Genomic DNA, 20,784 nt, shown 5'->3' with positions numbered 1-20,784 from the left:
GCGTGCGTCTCTTTGGAAATGTCATGCTCTGCTGCCTGTGGCAGGCTGTTTTATGTGCCCTTTCTTCAGCCACCCCCCGTCACCAACACCACCCCTCTCCCCCTTTCGCTCCAAGCCCTATGCCTCCCCAGCTTGTGATGTTTTTGTGTATGACAAGCCCCTCAGCTCTCACTGATGGCTGAGCCCTCCTCATGTCATTCTTCCAAATCGGCATTGTATAACATGTTTTTATATTAGGGCCACAAAAGGCCCATTTGATTTAGGGGGTTATGGTATGTGATTGTAAGAAATGCAGCTAGTTGGTGGCTGCCATTGTTCCCCCAAAGCGACGGCCTGACCTCATCTCTTTCAGCACCAGGGCCTAACCGAGCTCTCACTATTCACCTCACAGCAGCCCGTCGCAGTCTCACTCGCTGAACACGCTCAATTCAGCGCCCTGTCACAGATATTACCTCGCAGGGATCTGAGTGTTTCTTCTTTTCTTGTTTTTTTTTTAAATACCTTTTGCAGGATGAGTCATTTGGAAAAAAAAAGCTATGAAAATCTGAATTTTTTTTTTGCCAGGAAAGACTAAATCTTCCTTTACTTCACCCAATTTAATCTTTAAATGTTCAAGGCCTAATTAACAAAGTCCTTCTGGTTATGTAAGACATATGTCCATGGGATTTAAGACTGGCTGGTATTCATTTACTTGTTGGTGGGTTACTGATTTTGACCGGGCAAGAGATTTCTATAAAAAACGAATGTTTGACTTATTTTATTGGTTCCAGTGCCTTATAAGAGGGTGTGTCTTTCATCCTCTATGACTATTCCAAATTGAACATTACTTCTAACTTTTTAAACTCTCCATCTTCTTAATTGATATTAATGCTAAAAAAAGCAAAATATGAGCAAACAAAAGGTTATCTGTGACCACTCAGAGCTGAGGCCTATGTTCATGACAGAAATAAGCTGGCATGGCTTTGGGCTAAATCAAAAAATAAAGGTACAGCAATTATTTATCATGTGCTGAAGGTGTGTGTTACTCCTAACCTCACACACCTGACTATTCTGAAATAGGAGCTTTCCTCCAAAGTACACCAAAAAGCAAGCTTGTTTGGGCTTTTCACTTTGGCAATGTTGTGCTGGCACAGGGCTTGGAAAGGGGGATCATACAGTACTATCAAAAGACATACAAGGAGTGTTAGGGAAAGTTACTTTTAAAACGTAATCCATTCATCCATTTCAGTTACAAGTTACTTTTTGTAAGAGATTACTTTTTTAAATGAATATGGAGCTAGGAAATCATTTTAAAAAAGTCACCAATTACACTGATTTGTGTAGTGTGTGTTTAGCTATGGAAAGTAATCAATTTCCTCCTTAAAGCAATTTCCCACACTTTCTTAAAAGTAACTTTCCCCAAAACTGTCTGTAAGTGAAAATGGGGATTTGCTCATTAGTGCTGGGTGAGTTCTTTAGTTTTTGCTTTTGTCTTAATGAAATTTCTGAGATTATTAAGGATATCAAGTATATGAAAGAATAAGGAAAGCTTTCAAATGTGCACTCTTTTGGTAGTAGTGACAGTGTTTCTAGTAGAATTAGTAGAAATGGAATAAAAGAGGTGGCAGTAGTATCAACAGAATCTTACCAAACTGTCTACATTGCGTTTGTGAAATCAGTAGTTTGTAACTAGCTTGGAATGTTCAAACTGCTATATTCAATAAAAATATTAACCACAAGTAGCATGTTGCCCTTTATAACCACAAGGACTTTTCTTTGTTATGTGCAGTGCATTTATAGTCATAAAAAAAAGAAAGCAAATAACATTAATGCATGAACCCTATGGCATCCAAATTATTTCCCTTTCTAAACCAACAATGCAAATCTTCTTTTACATTTATCACACTTTCTTATGCTTATATATTCAATTTTTAGTTTTTTTTATTAAATAAAGCTTATTTTGTTCAATATCAAGATACTTTTGGGCTGTTTTCAACCAATTAGAATTGCTTCATCATTCTTTACTGTGCTGACTGCAGGTCTACCAGTGTTTTATAACAGTGGGTGCCTTCTGAATGATTGGTTATTATCATTTTTTGAGACATGCCAATACCAACTTGTCAAACTCCAATATGCTCCTGGCCTCTTTAAAAAGCAAACCCCTATACTTTTGTGAATTACATAATTTACTTATGGCGACACTACCAGCTGAATTGACAAGACTAAAAGAAAACAGTGAGGTGGGAGTTTCTCTTTTGATCTTTTAAAGTGTACTTCTGGGGGGGTGGGGGAGTTCTTTCTGAGCTGGCAAACACATTTAACTAGTTATTGTTCAGATAATTCTGACAATCAACCTTAAAAATGCCTCGACAAACAAAAGTTTACAGTTCCAACTGGAAAAGTCAACACATCTCCGTAAAAAACCTGTATATAAACAGTTTAGCTCCCTATTTCGATCTGTCCTTTGATTAATGTTTGTGCTCCAGTCAGACTCTAGTTTTGCTGCTGTTTTATGGCCTACCAGCAAAGGCATTCTTCAGTAACCTGCATGATTACTGGAAGCATTGTTTCTCTTTTTCTCAATCCCTGTTTAAAAGGCTGTTGTATGGTACACTGAAATCATATTAGAAAATCTAATTATAATAATGAATGGGGGTGAACAAAGAGGTTATACTATTCAACCTGTGTGGGCACTACATTCTTCAGCTGATTTGGGGCAAACAGGTTTGCACAGCCTGTGCTGGTGACTGTGTCAAGCTAGTCATTTCTTCTCTCCACAGATTGAGCCCTGTGCCAATTGGGAGGTGGGCTCAGTTTGCCCTTACACCTCCACTGCTGTGGGCCCTCCAGACAGGGCTACTGCCGTCTGCTGGAATAAGGTACCTCTGCCAGTTCAATTGGCCCTTTCTCAGCAGCACTCAGGGGTATTTAAGTGTTGTCCTGCATCTTCTAACCAGTTTGCCATCTGCAAGTATCTAACCTTAAAGCGGGCTCCTCCTAAACCTGGAAAAGAGAATTTTAGATTTCTTTTTTTTGTTTGTTATCTTTGTTTTGAAAAAAAAAAACACGACAGCAAAGAACCTACCTGATTTCCCCACTTTCAAAACTCTGTGCTACATAAGGGTTTTGTTGGTTCTACAGGCTCACACGATGGTTCAACTTAAAAAAGAAATGGACGGTTTCTGGCCAATAATAAAGAAAATCTATATGATCTAAGTTTCAAATGACAAAAATGTCCATTTTTAGATAAAGTAACTCCAGTATTCATCTGCACTCATCTTCTTCACAAGACCAGCAATGAGCAATATGAGCCAGTTATTCTCCATCCATTTGACTCCTTTCTTATCATTCGGCTTTCTCACTCTTCAGGTTTTCAGTAAAATAGCACAAATGTGTATTGATGTTTTTTTCTGATTTGTGATGGAAAGCGGGTTGTTGCTTTACAGAGACGAGTTTTTAACAATTGTTTATTCAAGTCTGAGGAATATGCAAAACTAAATGGGGTTGGCAGCTCATGCTTTACACCAAATATAATGGTAATATTCAAGCGTCACCACAAATTGAATATCATTGAAATTTGAATAGCTCAGCCACCAATGTTGCTGGCATTCGGACCACGTAAACTGGGATTCTTCAATCCATTAAATTTTCAGAAAATAATACAGCCAGATGTTGATTAGGTGCTGTTTGGTCTGTACCACACTAAAGTTTTGCCTTTTTGGCTGCTGTTCACCCAGCTAATAAAATCCTCCACATAGAAACAGTTATGGGCTTAGAGGAAAGTTAAGTACTGTGAGACCTGACTACATGTTTCCAGAAGCACTCAACAGGCTGACATTCCCAAAACATATGGAGATATGTGCTAGACTGTCCCAGAGGGTATCTGTGGCAAAGCGAATCACAAGAAATCCAAACCAAAAATATGAGGATGGCAAATGTGTAAATGTGTATTGTTACACAAGGTGAGTCAGTGGAAACAAAGCCTTTGTTCAATCCTCATACTTTACCTGGGTCCATCCCAATTAAATCCTGCATATTCGCAAAATGCATATTGGATACTAAGGGACTATCCTTAGGGAAGGAACCAGAACCAGGTCTTTGAATATACTTGCCAAAAAGTATTTGAAGCATAAGACTGCCAGAAAGCATACTTAACCTCTTTGTGACACATCATTTCAAAGTGTGTTAAAAAGGATAACAATCCTTAACTTTCTCATGAGATTCCTTTTATAAATGCAACAGAATTTGTAATTTCATTAAATTATGTTTAAAAACTGTACTGTGCTTGAAAGCTGAAACAGTGAACAGGGAGACAGTCAAAATCCGGAGAAACAGAGAAACAAATTGATATAATCATTTAATAAGTAATGAATATTTGAACCTTGTTTTGCATCCTCTACCATATTATCAGCTCAACCAATGCTTTTGGTTTTACTGAGAATGACCTTCCTCCTCTATGCAAAAACGTTCTATTACAAGTAAAAAACGGTGACCCAGCTGTTTTTTGTTGGTTTACTATTCTATTCATTCAAAGCCGTTTACTGTTTCAGATTTTGGAATATTCCTTTTTGAGGACTTTTTGAAACAATCGTCAATAATCAAGACGGTTTCAAATAATGAATGCTATTGAAATTTATGAATGTTTGGAATATTAAAGGTTTGTTTTCCTGCACTAGTTAATTTTTATGTTTATAAAGTTCTAGCTACCTGGATTTAAAACCTGTTTCTATCCGAGCAGGTCTGTGGACATTCTCGGGAGAATGTAACATCAATGAGAAAGGAGCAGTGGTAGTCATAAAGAAACGAAGGCATTGAGGACAGCAATGAAATCAGTCATTAGTGTTTTACTACAGCTCAAGATTACATTGACAGATTCCTGTAGTCTTTCAAAGTGGATTGAGCAAGGGTCCTGTAAAAGCAGTGCTCTCTTGGCAAATTGAAGAAACAAATCCCACAGTTTGTTCAAGTTTCTTAAAATATTTAAGGATTTCTACTTTTTTTTTCCTAACATCAATGAGGACTTTTTACATAAACCAAAAACCCTTGTGTCTTAAAATATCCATGATATGATTTTAATGGATATAATACACTATAGATATGGAAGAAAGGAAGAAAGGAAGGAAGCTGTGTAATGTAATGAAACATTGTGTGAAATAGTGAAATATTAAAGTTACTACTCAGCTTCTACTTCGTTTTCGAGAAACCTTATCACAAGGTGATATGTATCTATTTTCTGAAAGACTACCTGTTACAATTTATCATTTATAAACATTTATTTATAGGTTTTCTCAGAAATAGCGGTTCAGTCAAACACTAAGCTGCAGTCCTCTCTCTTTGAATCCTAAAACAATTGGACAAAGTCAATTCACATCACAATGTCTTCAGCAGGTCTGCTGGCACAGGTAGACCAGCATGCTGAGTTCTGATTGGATTGCAGGGTTGTGTATGACTTCTGTGATCAAAACCCTTCTCTGGTACTTAGGGTTTTCCCTCAGCTGCTATTGCTCTTTAACAAATTAAGAAGTTAGTGCTTAATGGCTATAAAAAAAAGGCTGTTGGGGGTGGGTGGATGTTTAGTGTGTGTGTGTGTAGGGGGGATAAAAGGATGAAAGGGATTTTTTTTGTTCCCTGTTTTCTCGAATTGCTCTACATTTGCATGGCATCTCAAGCTGCTCAGAAGGTGTGACTTTTCCCACAGCTAACTCGTTCCCCCAGATCCAATCAATCCAACTGCTCTTTACCAGCATTAATTAAAGCAGAGGGAGAGGTAGTGATCAGCACAGGGTCAGTGCAAGAAAGAAAGAGGGTGTTTACAGCTGTCTGGGATCACTTGGAGTGATTTTTACAATATACAAACAACCCATCCTGAAAAATCGTAGCAATTTACTTCTTGCTGTGCTCCAAGAAAAGTTTTTTTTTTTAATTAAGAGAGCTCATCCTGTCTTAAGTGTTCAGCATGCTAAGGCACAAATATTTGTAAAAAGGCTAGAAGTAATTCATTTTTAACACCTACAGAACTGTGGACTCTTGCTTTTACTGTGCTCTCTATTTCTATAGAAAAGACATTTTATGTAAATACTAGGTATTTAGGTCAATTGGCTACAGTAACTGGCTATTACAAATAATCATTTTGGCTGTAAAAGAAGATTTACAAAGAAGGAATAATTTCTACCACTTCTGAAATACCTTCATGTTTAGGACAGTCCACTCCACATTGCTCTTCTTTGAAATGCACATTGTAGGAGAATGGTAACTTTAGACAAAAGTGTAGCTGACAATTCTAGGCACTGAGGAAAACAACTATAGAAAAGTAATATTCGTTTTTACTCTTTTGATATATTGTTTTCTTGGAATATATTCACAACACAACAATGCAAAACCTTGTATACCCATTCATAATGATGGATGTTATAAATAAATGTCTTACATGATCTGAAACGTGTGACAGAGACTATGCTCAGAAAGGAACCAAATAAAAAAAACACTGTCTCTTGTAGGATTGGACAATATTGTATTGCCCTACAATGTGATGTTCAAAAAGAAGAACCAAGAGTCAAACCCAGAATTAAACATTAACCACCTACCACCTACCACCTCATACTCATATTGAGTTTTATTCCATTTCTATTGCATCTATTATTAGGTAACCTTATTTTCATAACCTCAATTTTGTGGTTTTTGTGATTTTTGTGATTTCTGTGATTCTTGTGATTTTTGTGAGGTTGGGGAAAAGACATTTCATTGCCAGCAACTACTGCTGCACGCTGTATTGTTGTGCATTTGATAAATAAACTTTGATTTGATTGACCAAAAAGTAAATAAGGATAGAGGGCTCAGTTGTGTCTCCTTAAAGTTTTTTTTTATCAGTCTAACATTGATAAGAGCTCTTCAGATGGCAATACACATAAAACACGTGCATTGGCATTATTCTCAAAAGCTACATTCAGTCACTAATCCACTGCAGATGATCATCATTTTCTGAGGTTTCCCAAAGAGGAGAGAGAAAAGATGCAGGATGCAGGTGGGAAATCTGTCTAAATTACCACTTTCTCTACCAGACGTGCTCTGTTTTGGACAACTTGTTCCACGAGTTCTGCCTCACAAAAGGACTCCTAATTTAAAACTATGGAAAATAAAAATAACTTTTAATAGACTTTTTGGAGAATGGATATGTAATGAGCATAGGTGCCAAAAAAAAGTATGTAGACATTAAATGCCCTGGTCACTTGTTAATTTAATGTTAGTCATTGTGCCCTCTATGCGCAATTTCTACTGGAAACACTATTGAAATACTGTACTAACAGATACCCCAAACTGCTAGACAAAAAAAGTGAGCTGTAAACCAAAGAACTTTAGGGATAAAAAAACAACAACAAAAACACCTGTTGGTTCTGCACACAACAAACTGAGAAATTGTTACAACATTTCTCCTAAAGAGTAGGCCAAATATGGCTGTCCCACCTGGAAGAAATCACACAGCACATAGTGAAGGTGTGCACACAAACCATTTCAAACAGGACAGTGCCCAAGCTGCTAAATCCCATACATCGCAGAGTGACACCCTACCCCTCCCCACATGTGTTTTCTGTCGTCCGTTCCACTCTTTCTTCCAGGAGTAAAGTTAAAGGGAAAAATTCAAGGAATCAAAAGCGAACGCGGACAATATAAATGTAAGTAATAGGAGCACTGATTGTCATTTCATATCAACTGAGGAAAAATCACTATATGATCATTGAACAAAACCTTAAGAGTGCCCTTTAAGAGACTCCTTCCTCCCATAAAAATTACAGCCTTGAAGTAACAATCAAATGCATCAAATGCTGTTTGTGGATTATATTTCTGTTTACCTTTTTTAGCACAAAATGTATCAGAAATCTCCCTTTCCTTTGACTCTGATGCTGCATTGCAGAAGAGCAGATCATCACAAAAGGAACCTCTACTTAAATGTTTCCCTAATTACAATATGTTGAGACAACCTTTATTTTAAAAAAAATGTACCAGGTATACTTTGTCAGATCATACGAGTAAAGTACATCATGACGATATTTTTGTATAAGCAATTGTATTCATCAGTATTTTAACTGCTCTTCAAGCCAGGACCAGTAAACTCTTGATACAACACTCTCTCTGAATTCTTTGAAAAGTCTTTAGTTGGAGTAAAAAGGATTTTAACTAGAACCAACACTATGAATACACCTCTCTAGAAAAGCTTTTCCTTATTGACCACTCTACATGTTTTGAAATATGAGCAGATACTGAAACCCTTTGGTTCTGGCCTGCTTATACCTTCTTTACCAAAGAACACATCTACCCCTGCGTCCCCCATTGCTCTGTGACTCTGGAGTCACTGTCTTCTTGTTGATGTCTAAACTGAATACCTGTTCTCTATGACTTGTCCTTAACCTCCTATCTTATCTCTCCTGAGCCAAGCATTCTATGTCCAGTTGAATATGACATTTATTCTTGGAGTTTTGGCTTCACGCAAAAAAATGTCAAATTGTCCTCTGAATGTCTGAGCAGTCGAGCACTTTGAACGAAGCTTATTTTATTAACTGTGTGGCAAATTTTCTGAAAACATGCAGATTGCTTGATTCTTCTTAACTTCTAGCTTATTCTCTACGTGTTTTTATAATGTGAAAATATAGTGATAAAAACACATTTGAGATTGGACTCACTTTTAAAAGCTTTGTGAAGGAAAAAATTATTTGCTTTCTTGCTGCACTGTTTTAATGTGTGCTTTGCATCCTATGTTATAAAGTTTACATACAAGGCAGTAAACAAAGAGAAGAGCATGTATTCCTAGATCTATACAAACAATAAAATGAAACTAAGCCATCTGTATTACAGTCTAACTAAGCTGTGTTGGCGAAGAACATAGACCAGTTGCTTTTACACAAAATCATTTGCAAATTAATTGCACATCCTACTGATCAATTTTGTACCACTTGCTTTTAGGTATGAGAAGGTACTTGCAGTGCGCAGTGGTTTTAAGAGCTCTAGACTTATACCTGGAGGGTTTTCGGTACTTATGTAAGATATGTTGTCCATCTTGTTGTCCCCTTGAACAAGATATCTCACTCACCGTTTTAGTGAAATACCCTACTATATAAATGAGTAAAAATGCATGTCACTTCAGATAAAAATGTCAGCCAACTCAGTGAATGCGAATCAGATAAGCAACCAGAAAAGGCCTGACTTCTCAGTGTCAGTCCTATGATACATATTAACACCTGTTTAGCAGGCAAAAACTGAAAACTGCTTAAAAACAAATATTTTAAAATAAAGCAGGTATGAAGTATTCGTATGTTTTATCTCCACTTCACTCCAAATTTCATGTGACTGAATGGTGAGTTTCGCACTGCACACAAAATGACAAAATGAAGAGTCAATTTCTTATTTTTGTTATTCTAATGCAAATTTAATACACATTTTTAAATAAATATTTCCATCATTAAAATTATTTTGTACACAAATCCTCCAATAAAAGGTTTATATATATAAAAAAAAACAAAATAAAAACAACAGAACCAAAGGACTTCCTACACTCCAACCTGGGAAAACAGTGTTTTTAAACCTCAAATTTACAGACAATGTTAAGCCAATGGTAGGAAGTCCAAGATTATCAAAAGGTAGCTGCCATTTTTTGAATAGCGTTTTAAATGTTTAAAACGGTTGTCTAAGATGCCTTTACTTTTGTAATGCTGTTTACAGAACAAATAAGTTAATTTCATGCTGCAGACAGCTTTTATAGTTGTGCTTGTATTTGGAAAATGAAAAGACTAAACCAGAATCCACTGAGGTCACTGAGATTCCCCCAAAGAGATGCTTCACAACATGGAAAGCAGCTTCTTAGCAACTTGGCCTTGGCACCCGGTCCATCTATTAGAATCTGCCAAACTTCTGTACAAAAATAAAACGGCGCCATCTGTCTTCAGTGCTCTCTGCCAGGTTCCCCAAAACTCCATGAGCAGCAGGTGTGATGCAGCAACTCGTCTAAACCATCAAAGTTTTGCTTTGAAGAAAACAAAATTTATGAAACATAACTGAGACTCAACACACACGTCCTTGATGAATATCGTGCTTCGCTCTGTTTTCACAAGTCCATTTTAAAAAAAGTGAGTACAAAAATAGATTATTTAATTCTTTCTCCATTTCCTTTTCTGAAAAATTATAGACAACTAGGTGGTATATTAATTTTGCGGTACAAAATATTATAAGAAGTCTGTAAGGAGGAGTCCGCTGCTCGTTTTTTCCGTTGGCTGGGGTTGATTTTCTCTTGGCCTTTTACCGCTCTCCGGTGTAGCGGGTGCGCTTAGTCCTTCTGTTGAAAGGGTAGTTGATGAACTCAAAGGGTCTATGCTGCTCGGAGGCCTGGTGACCCTTGGGCAGGCGTTTCATGAAGTGCACTTCCCGCTGGTGCTGGCGCGTTTTCGAGCCCTTCCTGGGCCGGCCCTTGCGCGTGAAGGCCATGTACCAGCCCTCGTACTTGGCGTTCTGCAGCGCCGTGTAGTTGTTCTCCAGCACGATCTCCGTGAACACGCAGTCCTTCCCTTGCCCGTTTTTCTGCGGGGAGAGCCAGAGTAAGTCAGTGTGACACAACCACACAAAAAGAATCATATTTCACACGGGAGACGCAATCCAACTAATTCCGCTCTTCCACTCCCACTCTGAACAACTGTATAAATACCTTCAACATTACTGAGGACATTGCCAGTGATGGTTAAGCATGTGATTAATGGGTATCACTGTACTTTTAGTGTTCTTAACACTACAGGAACTGGGATGAACCCACTCCCAATTAGCCAGTAGAGCCCTGAATGTCACTGACATTAAACTATTAAAAAGTGTATCAAGTACTAAAAGGAAAATAATATTTGCACAAGGTTGGGAGCTGCTGCTTTCCATTTTTCAGTAAAATTTATCAAGAAACTGAAGGAACAGTAATCATTGACAGCTAATATCTAAGTTATCGTAGCTAAGGACTTCAGATAACTTCAGGGACATGTATATTTTGTAGTTGTATGTGTATTTTATAGTTGTGGTAAGATTCAAATTTGATTTAGTTTAGGAAGATATAATCCGGTCCCCTGCTTTCATTTTAGTCAAACCATAAACTGCTTCTCCCTTTACATTTTGCAATATAACTATTTTTAAATTGCACTGTTTCTGTTTCTAATTTGTACATATCATGTTTCTGCTTTTACTACTATAAAGGATTTCTGAATAAAACATTAAAACAGTACCAGTTGCCTCGATCAAAAAAAAAAAAACTGAACTCTCAGGAATAGGTTAGACTTCAATACGATGTGACAAAGATCTTCAGTTTCATACTTTCCCACAAAGTCTACTGTGTAAACATCTGACCAAGAGTTTAATGAAATTTGGTCTTCTAAACCATTTTGCAAATGCTTTCTTGCCTAATTTTGTTTTGGAGGGGTGGTGCTTGAATACTGACACAGTTGATACATTGCTCTCCCCAGGGAGTAGACGGACTAACTTTTTTAGGATCCAGCCAGTTGTAATTGTGTTCTCACTGGCTGGTGTGGAGGAAGGGTGAGCCCTCCAGTCACACATCCCAACAAAAATCAATTCAGCTCAATAGTTCTTCCTCTCTTGGGAACGTGCAAATCCAGCTCATTTTTCATATATAAGTTCGCCTTGAATGGCAGAGTAGCTTTTCCTCATTACTAGTTTATGATGTGATTTTTTTTATGCTACTAACTCGAAAAAGTTCGCTCAGCAGACGTCGTTATCCAGGGCAACTTAAAATACAGTTTTTAGATTAAGTGTAAGTACAAGAAACAACTATGTGGGTATGAAAAAGTAAAATGAGTTCAAATTAATATTCTCATTCTATTGTTTAAAATATTGTCACCTAAGCAAACATTATGGAGACTGTCAAGCTTTCTAGTATTTCTAGTTTCAGTTGAACAACTTGACACAGCAATGAAATGAGGCACTGTACAGATTTTCCATCTGAAAGCACAGAAGGTGCATTAAGATAAACAGGAAATAATTTAGAATGCCCAAAACAACCAAACAGATTTGGAAAGTTCCATTGGTCAGCTGGAACTACCATGCTTGCCTGGGCTGCCCTCTGCAAGTCTCTAGCCCAGGAGCCAGCTGATCGCACTGCAGCAGTGGCTGGGTGTCAGCAGGCCCTTCACTCTAGGTGTGTTTGCGATGTCCAAACAAGTTTGACCCCAGCCCCGCACAATCAGCAGCCCGTCTGCTCAAGTGCATATCAGCTTACAGTCCCTCTCTCCTGCTGGCGGACTCCTGACACTTCTACTGCCCGTGCACACCTACTGGCCTATTACATCCCAAATCCCAGCACAACACTGAAAATCACAAACTGATAGTGTATGCTCATGTACAGCAGGTATAACTGCACTTTTCTAATGAATGTAGTAGTGCGTTGTATTGCGACACCGTCTGGAAATACAACTTCTTTATGATTTGGGACAATGCTAAAAATACATAAATGACTGCTTTTGTGTAGTCTCTCTATGGAAATGAAGAACATAATTCAACATAATAACAGTGGTGCCATTATTGTAGCCTGATTTTGTCAGATCGCAGAAGTAAGCAAGGTTCACCCCGGTCAGTACTGGGATGGGAGATTGCTAAAGGAAATAAATGGCTGCTGTAAAGTGGTGCTGGTGTACCCTTTTGACAAGAGTTCCCCATAACAATGACCAAGGACGGTAAGTGAAGACACCACCGTAGGAAGTGCCACCTTTCAAATGAGAAGTTAAACTGAGGTCCTGACTACAGTCAGGAACTGTTCAGAAGAGTATGTTCCAGTCTGGCTAAATTCCAGTCTGGACCTGCACAACTTGGCCTACTTAAAGTTTCATTTAAATCAATTGGTGATGTAATTTCTCATTTCTCTCCCTTATCAGCTGTGTTGTGGGACTGCTGGTTCATAATGGCTACCGACTACTTCAGTGGTGGGTGATGTGGGCTCCTCCTATATGTAGAGTGCTTTAAGATTAAAATTGCTGTATAAATGCAATTATTTATGATCATTATTAGTAGGACTGTTATTATCACAGTCATCATAAACTCTATATTCTCTTGGTCACTTAAGAGATGGTTGATGCATCACATTGGGCCAAATTTGTAATCACTGCCCCGATCAGCTGAATGAAGAGTGGAACCTTATCTCCTACCGCTTAACACAATGGGACTATTAAAAATAGCCCATGTATCAACAGAACGACACATAGACCTTTCCCAGAACAATCCGATACATTCTGCTTTCGACTGCAGAGATGTCACTTAGAATAAGATCAGGGTCCCAGACAGATGGTGCCTCAGGCAGGGTGCTGCGGAGCTAGGGAGAGCATTTGCATCTGAGTTTATTACTGATCACAGCAAGAAGGATGCACAAATCTACCCTTGGAAAAAAGAGCCCTTGGAAAAGGAATGTGGCAGGATCCAAGTCCTTACATCCTGTCACCCTTAGAGCAACCAATAAAAGAGAGCAGCAGAGAAATACAGACTTGGAGCTCACCGAGCTGCTAGTTATGTAAATGACTAAAAGTGTTACTCATATGACAACAAACAGAAACAAAAAGCTACCCCACAGTCTGGTTCTAAGCCATCTCGTTTTTAATCCTATTAATAGAAAACAGAGTGTTTCCCTTTGCGTCTTTTGGAACATTCAAGTACTGTTCTGTCAGTGCTACAGAATGAAAGAAAAAAATGTAAACTGAGCTTTGCTGATGGATTATTATACAGATTAGATTGAAGTCTATTTGTTGTGGGTACTACGTGAAGCTCAGGATTAAAACACATGAGCGAAACCAATTACAAATGAAGCTTAAAAGACCCTTTTTAGGTAAAAGATAAATGTGAATAATGGGAAAATTGTGCTAGATAAAAAAGCTCTCTGTTTGCAGCAGGTGGATGTAGCATGTAATTGGAGACAATAACAAAGCTATTAATTTATTTAAGAGGAAAAGAAAAGAGATGTTCTATTCTTAGAAAAGAATTGCGGGCAGTTCTGCCAAATTTTGTTATTTACAGTGACTATAAGGTCAAGTCAGAGCTGCTTGCAAAAACAAGACAGAATTACATGAATGTGACCATAAATTTGCACTTTTTTTATTTATTTGACTACTGCTTATCTGTGGCAGATTGAATCCTTATCATTCCCTTGAGATACAGCACAAATTTCATTAAAAGCAATACCAATCATCTCTAACAATTTTCTGCAGACAGAATGCAGGATTTACCATGCCTTGCTGCATCATGTTGTACTGTAAAGTGTGTTACATTACCTCAAGCATACTTGCTTGAAAAGAGAGTAAATTATAAGGGTAAACATTGTTCAAAAGAAGGTGAAATTCCTCTAGATTTTATTAGCAAATGAAAGAACCAAATGTCAGAATTTGGCAATTCTCATGGACTTTTAGAAAAAGATATGTGAAAGGAATCGGGTCAAATGTTATTACTTATTATTACCTACCTTGCCAATCAGCTTCCCTCGCTTGTTCATGCAGATGTAGTATCCAGTTTCTGCACCTTTAATTCGAACCCGGCTGCCAAATGTGTCCGTCTCCACTATGAGTTTGGCTAGGGATAGAAAAGAAAAGTATTTTTTGTATGACATTATTTAAGTATGACATTATTTTCAAAAACAAATAGTAAGCAACCCTTCCCCTGCTTCACACTTCTCACCCAAGGTTTAATTAAATGTACAGTTGCCATCAGTTACCAATTAAGATTGGGCAAGAGGGGTCTGTTTTGGGGTCCCCTTAGTGTGGTAACTGTGTATCTCCTGAGAAAGAATTTTAAACCCTCACCACAAACCACTGCTCTCTTTAACAATATGCACATATTACTAAAGCACACACATATACACATTATAATCTGTAGGGACCATTCCTGCCTGTCTGTAATACCTGAGGATTTATGCAAGCTTAAATTCTTTTAAAATGATAAAAACATGTGTAGCACACTTCTCTGACAAAGAAAAAGACATTCTGAAGACCTGCCACTTCCTGAAATGAGCCTTTTACTTTATACATTATACTTCTATCTCAGGTTTAACTTTGGTTGTATTTGGGAATAGAAAACTTTGTTCTTTCTAAATGTTTTTAACCATAGGAAAGTGGCACTATTTTTCAAAAGAATGAGCAAAGATAAAAATCATCACAGACTTCAAAACATGTCCTTTAACCCCCCGTTACATGTTAATGTTACATGGCCTTTATAATTACTACATACCATAAGCTATTTTCCTTTAAAAACTACTGATTTTTAAACCTATGAAGAAATGATGATTACACTTTGCTTTCTGAGTGTAGTTTTGTTGTGAATTTATCACAATAAAAAAAACTTGATTAGAGTCAATTGATCTGTTTTAAAGAATACTGAAAAATGTATGCCGAAATTTATCAAACATCCAACTTTAACCTTAAATTGATGCTCTCTGAAAAAACAATATTTTAAAAAACAGTAGTAATATTTCTAAAGCAAATACCCAACATGTTACACTTCACATGAATAGTATTCTGTTCTAGAGACATTTAAAATTAATAATACAACTCGAAATCACGTAATATTTCATTTTCCAAAACTTATATTGGAAAACCTATACAATGGAAACATAGAAATGCTGTTTATTTTGTATATAAATTAGCTGTGGAAAAGATGTCATTATAGCATTAAATATAATCTCAAACTGTGCTAGGAGTAGGCATTTTTAGATTTTAGATTTGTTACAGGAAATAAAAAAAGTCATTTCAGAAGCATAGCTCTTTATCAGACCCTAATGGAGACCTAAAACTTGTGATTTTATTTTGTCATTTAGAGTTTCAGCTCTTGTAAGTCATTGTCAGATGAGATATTGTTCTGGGTTTGCCTGATAATTCTAAACTTTAATTGAGAGATGTCACTACCTTGCTTTTGTTAATAATGGAGCGATGCATCTTTGTTAATTGAATGACCTTCAAGACCAGATCCTCCCTGAAATAAGAGATTCTAATCTCCAATGGGAGCCTGCTGGTTAAATAAAGATTAAACACAAGTGAAAATAAAATGATTCATTCAATGCTTTACAGACAGCAGGTGCTCACCCTTGTACTTGTTTATTTACCGAAGACTGTTTTATTCAGAGAGAAGTAAGGGACAAAAGACATTTCTGCCTGTCCTTTGATTCTCAAAATGCTACCTAGAGGAAAAACTGTCCACCTGAGAGGGGGTCCAGTCTAGAAGGAATCACCCTCTCTCCCTCTCCTGACAAACCCAGAAGGAGAGACAGGCCGGCAGAGTGGATCTGGCCTACGCCTTCAGCAACTTGTCATTTGCAACAGTCGCAAATGACATGCAGGCCAGGAAAGAAAAACCCGTCTAAGTGTGCTTCACCTTTTTGTCTATACAAGTCAAGAGAAGCTATTGATTTAGTCTCAGTTTTTAATGGAGCCATTGATTGAGTTGCAAACAAAAGAAATGCAAATTCCCGATCAATGGCGCTTCAAAACATAAGGGCAAAAGGGGGGTGGGTCAGTCACTAGGCCGACCCGATTACCTCGGATCTTTTTGGAGTAATTTGGAATTTTCTTGCTGGATCTCTGGCTTTTTCCTCTTTCTCCCTTTCAGAAGAACCCGCGCCGCCTCAAGTTGCCACTTCAATCTGAGGACACATTCACCTTTCTAACCTCCACAAAAGGTCTGGCGACATCGTATGCGTTCCGCCAGACCACCCATGTCCAAATCTGGGTCATTTCTTACACAAGGATCATTTAAGATTCCCATTGATTATTTTCTATATTGTGTGAAGGGAGACACACGAAGCTGCCATTGCCAAAAACCCACTGGGTAAACTTTAACAATACCTGACTGCAGTTTTCACCCAAAACAGATACAATAGGGAATATGAGATTTCAGCTTCATTAGCCAACTTGCTTGCACTCTTATTCAAAGCCTCCAACTCTAAAGTGCCAGCAATCCCTGCAGACCGAAACACACCACAGTGTGTGGATGGACAAACTAGAGGAGTTCTTTGATGATGCAACTCTTCAAACATGCAGCAGAGAAAAATTAACTCTGATTCATAATCTCATTTATATTGCAGTCATATGGAAGAACACACACCCAAACTACCAATCGGCACCATTATAAAAACAAATTTTTAAGTGAGTATTGATTTCAAAATGCTTACAAAGACTATGCTAGGGTAAATTTGAATGATCAATAATAAATGCAAAAGGCAAGGAAATTGGTAAGAATATATTCTAGAAGTATTTTACATATATGTCCTCTACAAAGCAGATGTGTTTTTTATTAAAATGAGCACAATTAGAATTTTATTTTTTATTTCCTGTGTGGGGTTGTTGAGAAAACCCTTTGTAAATATCATTAGCATGTTTATTACCAGCGCGAGGGCCAGCTTTTTAATTGAATAAGTGAGAAAATGTCCCTTAATTCTATCTAGGAACGGCAGGAAAATCAATCACGTAGGCAGTAAAAGGTCTAAAGAGTATTGATTTTTACTGACTGCATGGGGAGATCATGCTTAGGAAGTGGCCTTCGCTTAACACAGAAAAACTACAGAAAATTTAAACCCGCAATCGTTTCTGCCGTATCAGCCCTCGTCCAGATTGTTCTTAAAGTAAACGGGTGTGTTTCTTATTATGATAATTATCATCGTTGCTGTTATTGTCAATATTAACACACTTAAATGTAAATGAACCAGCCAGCAGCACACCTTTACAATTAAATGCTACATCAAAACGGTGTCACAACTATTGGTAACTGAATTTATGTTTCACGCTTAACTTGGGCGGTGATGACCGCCGAGCTAACGGGGATCCTTCGCTAATGCCAACATTTCAGATATTTACTCGAGTGGAATCAAGTGAATGCCAGATTTTAATTGTGATTATTTTATGTGCCATCCATGGTCCAGCGCGTGTGCAAATTCAGGTCGCCCGAAAAAGTGTGACTGGGAAAACATAAACTGTGACATTTTTTTTTCTACCATGGACCGCTCTGAGTAATAAATTTATCAGGTTTGGGGTACATATGGGAATGTCTTTATAGCTTTTTATTAGTTAAACATAACTGGTCAAGACGTCAGCCTTTTTTGTTATTCCAATTATAAGACCCGTGCGCAATGAACCTGCTGGGCGGTTTAGATTGTTTCCTCCGTTTCTTACAAGGTATACAAAAATCTTTTAATAAAAAGTATAAAAGACTGTTAGTCTAGAGGTTAAAATGCGGCTAGACATATTTGATCCTAAAACTGGCCCGAAGAGGGGGGAAAGCTAGTCAGGAAATGTTCAGAAGGTTAAAGTAAGATGAGTTCTAATGATTCTTCCAGACATACTGCTCTCTCTTGAGAATCGCATTCAGAATAATCTAGAAACCGTTTTTAACATTTTCTGCAGTCGGCGGCCTCTTTTCAACTTCAACAGCTGAAATACGGTTCATTTTCCCTCCAGAAAAATGCTTTATGTTCTAACGCCTTCTGTTATTTTATTGGCGTTCAATAATTATTCATAAATTTAAGCTACTGTCTTATCTAATTTAAAAAATATCATTATATATAATAAAAAAATGTCTATACATTAAAAGAGTACACCTCAGGCACATTCATTTTTAGTAAAGTGAGGCACTAGGTATTGTATACCTTTATATAATTTCCTGTTATCACCTTTTGTTATATAGCCAATTGTCCTATACACATTTTATACCGATCTTTAATGTGTAACGTTTGCAATTATGCATATTTTGCAGATTTGTAATTGTTTTATTGAACTAATGCCAGACATACAACATTATGAGAAATGAGGAATAATACGGAAATGCCACGTACAATCTGGCAAATCAAGGGAAACAGGGTATTAAGTATAAATGACTATATCCTGCCTTTAGCATGATATGCCCAATGTACTTTCAACGTAAGAATGAGCGCTCTGTTTATATTGTCCAAATAAAATAACCCCTTACTTCTAGTGACTTAGACAAAACAGATGTACTTTCCAGCGGCTCATGTTATTAAAACACGCGCTGTGTTCACAACCACATTTGATGAAGCTGAATCAATTAGCCTCTATTGCTTCACCTATGGCAAGTTTCAGTCATAAATGTTTGAGAGTGATCTCTGGGTGGCCCTTCCCCCGTGCAGGGTCATTTGTGTATTTGAAATACCAGAGGTCTTACCGTGTGCGTCGCCGTCCTCTGCCATGGCATTGATTTTCTTGTTCCCCAGAACTTGCACGTGCTTGCCACTCGTCCGGCTGTACAGCTGGTAGGTCCGAATTAGCCTACGGCTCACCCGGTCAGTCACCTTACTTTGTTCACTCACATGCTGTGTAAAATTAGGCGAGGACTGAATGGTTACCTTTAAGAAATTAAGAAAAGAAATATACAACATACCTTTACATATCTCTTGAAGAATATCTGACCCCCCCCCCCCCCAAAAAAAAATATATAACTATATACAATGATATGTATATTTTCTTCTACTATAGGTGTAAGGATTTAAGCAAATTGACTCTTATTCTTAAAAGAGATTGCCCTTAAATACATGCGTACCCTACATAATGACCAAAATCTTAGAATTACAAAGTACCTTTAATATAAAAACAGTTCAAAGACAAAAGACTGGACATTGTATATGGATTGTCTTGTGGAAAACTTTTGTAGGAAACATAAAATCACTGTAACCGAGATTGTATTGTCCGGAAATATGAAATAGGAATTTATACTAGCAGTCCGTGTGCAGGACACCACGTTTTGTCTCAGAAGATTAGCACCGTATACACAGCTGATCTTTAAACCTGTTACAAGAACAGTGTACTTTGCATGTATTTTGAGCAAATGTTCAAGGGTGAGATTCTCTTTTCACGTCAACTAGAGGAATAGAGAAGATATCAAGCTGGACTCCCAAAAACCCATGTCAAATTGAGAGGTCTGCTTTAAAGAAACAACGGGGACTGGTGAATGAAAACTGGCCTTAATAGTCCCCCCTTGACCTTCTCCACAAACCTACTCTTGGCACATTTATTTCTGCCCTAGCTTCTCCTTTAAGACGAGGGGCAATATGGTTAGAGAAATGCCTGCCAGCTTGTGACGAGTACAGCATGTGGCGAGACCGCTGTCCTCACTCAGTAGGATCTCCATCTGATATATTGTTATCCTACCAATAAAATTATCTTACACCCTCTTCTCTTTCTACCTGTGCCGTATTTTTTAACGATCCTCTGTCAATTTTTCAGCCATACGCCAGTCCCATCTGTTTTAGCAATCGCATTTTTTCTCCTAGTTATACGGGTTTTCAAGATGTGTGTGCAGACATATATATATATAGGCACACACATTCACGTCATTAATATTCTAGAATAACAGTGCACTTCCTTAAACATATATTTACTCTATTATTTATTACTATTTTCGTTGAGAATCACCTGACGTCTTAGAAACATGTTTCACTGTACATATCGTGTAAAGCGATATGCTGATAATTCACTGATGTCATTATGACAATTTAATACAAATGCCATATTTACGCCCTCCACGGATGACAGCTCTGATACCAAAGTATATTGTGTATTCAGACATATACTCTGACAAAGTTAATGAAACGTTTCAAGTGATTTATAGTCAAACGTAAATAATATATTGACTTTTACTTTATCTTAATTCCAAGCGTTTCATCTGAACAAAGTCAATCCATATACAATATTCTAAAACATAATTAAAAAGCAGAGTCTGGTAGGGACATACCTGAGCATGGAAGCATAAAGCGAGGAGGTGAAGTATCCTGGAAGAGAAGAAAAGAAGATAGCT

The 20,784-nt window shown here is 37.5% G+C and overlaps 1 protein-coding gene across 1 annotated transcript in view; it reads right to left on the bottom strand.

The window, feature by feature from the left end:
• Nucleotides 1-9,368: 9,368 nt before the first annotated feature.
• The window catches only part of LOC148661635 (fibroblast growth factor 8), a 29,401-nt gene continuing 17,985 nt past the window's right edge, over nt 9,369-20,784 (bottom strand). The window contains exons 2-5 of the mRNA XM_088635658.1: nt 20,722-20,758; nt 19,156-19,336; nt 14,456-14,562; nt 9,369-10,542 (exon numbers count right to left, since the gene is read on the bottom strand). Of these exons, the coding sequence (XP_088491784.1) occupies nt 10,264-10,542; nt 14,456-14,562; nt 19,156-19,336; nt 20,722-20,758 (604 nt within the window). The 3' untranslated portion in view covers nt 9,369-10,263. The remainder of the gene's footprint in view (nt 10,543-14,455; nt 14,563-19,155; nt 19,337-20,721; nt 20,759-20,784) is intronic.

The sequence above is a fragment of the Lepisosteus platostomus genome, chromosome 6 (assembly GCF_059453375.1).
Source record: "Lepisosteus platostomus isolate fLepPlt1 chromosome 6, fLepPlt1.hap1, whole genome shotgun sequence".
In the NCBI taxonomy this organism is placed as follows: domain Eukaryota; kingdom Metazoa; phylum Chordata; class Actinopteri; order Semionotiformes; family Lepisosteidae; genus Lepisosteus; species Lepisosteus platostomus.
The sequence above is the reverse complement of the archived record's forward strand: the minus strand, read 5'-3'. Positions and strand labels throughout refer to the sequence as shown.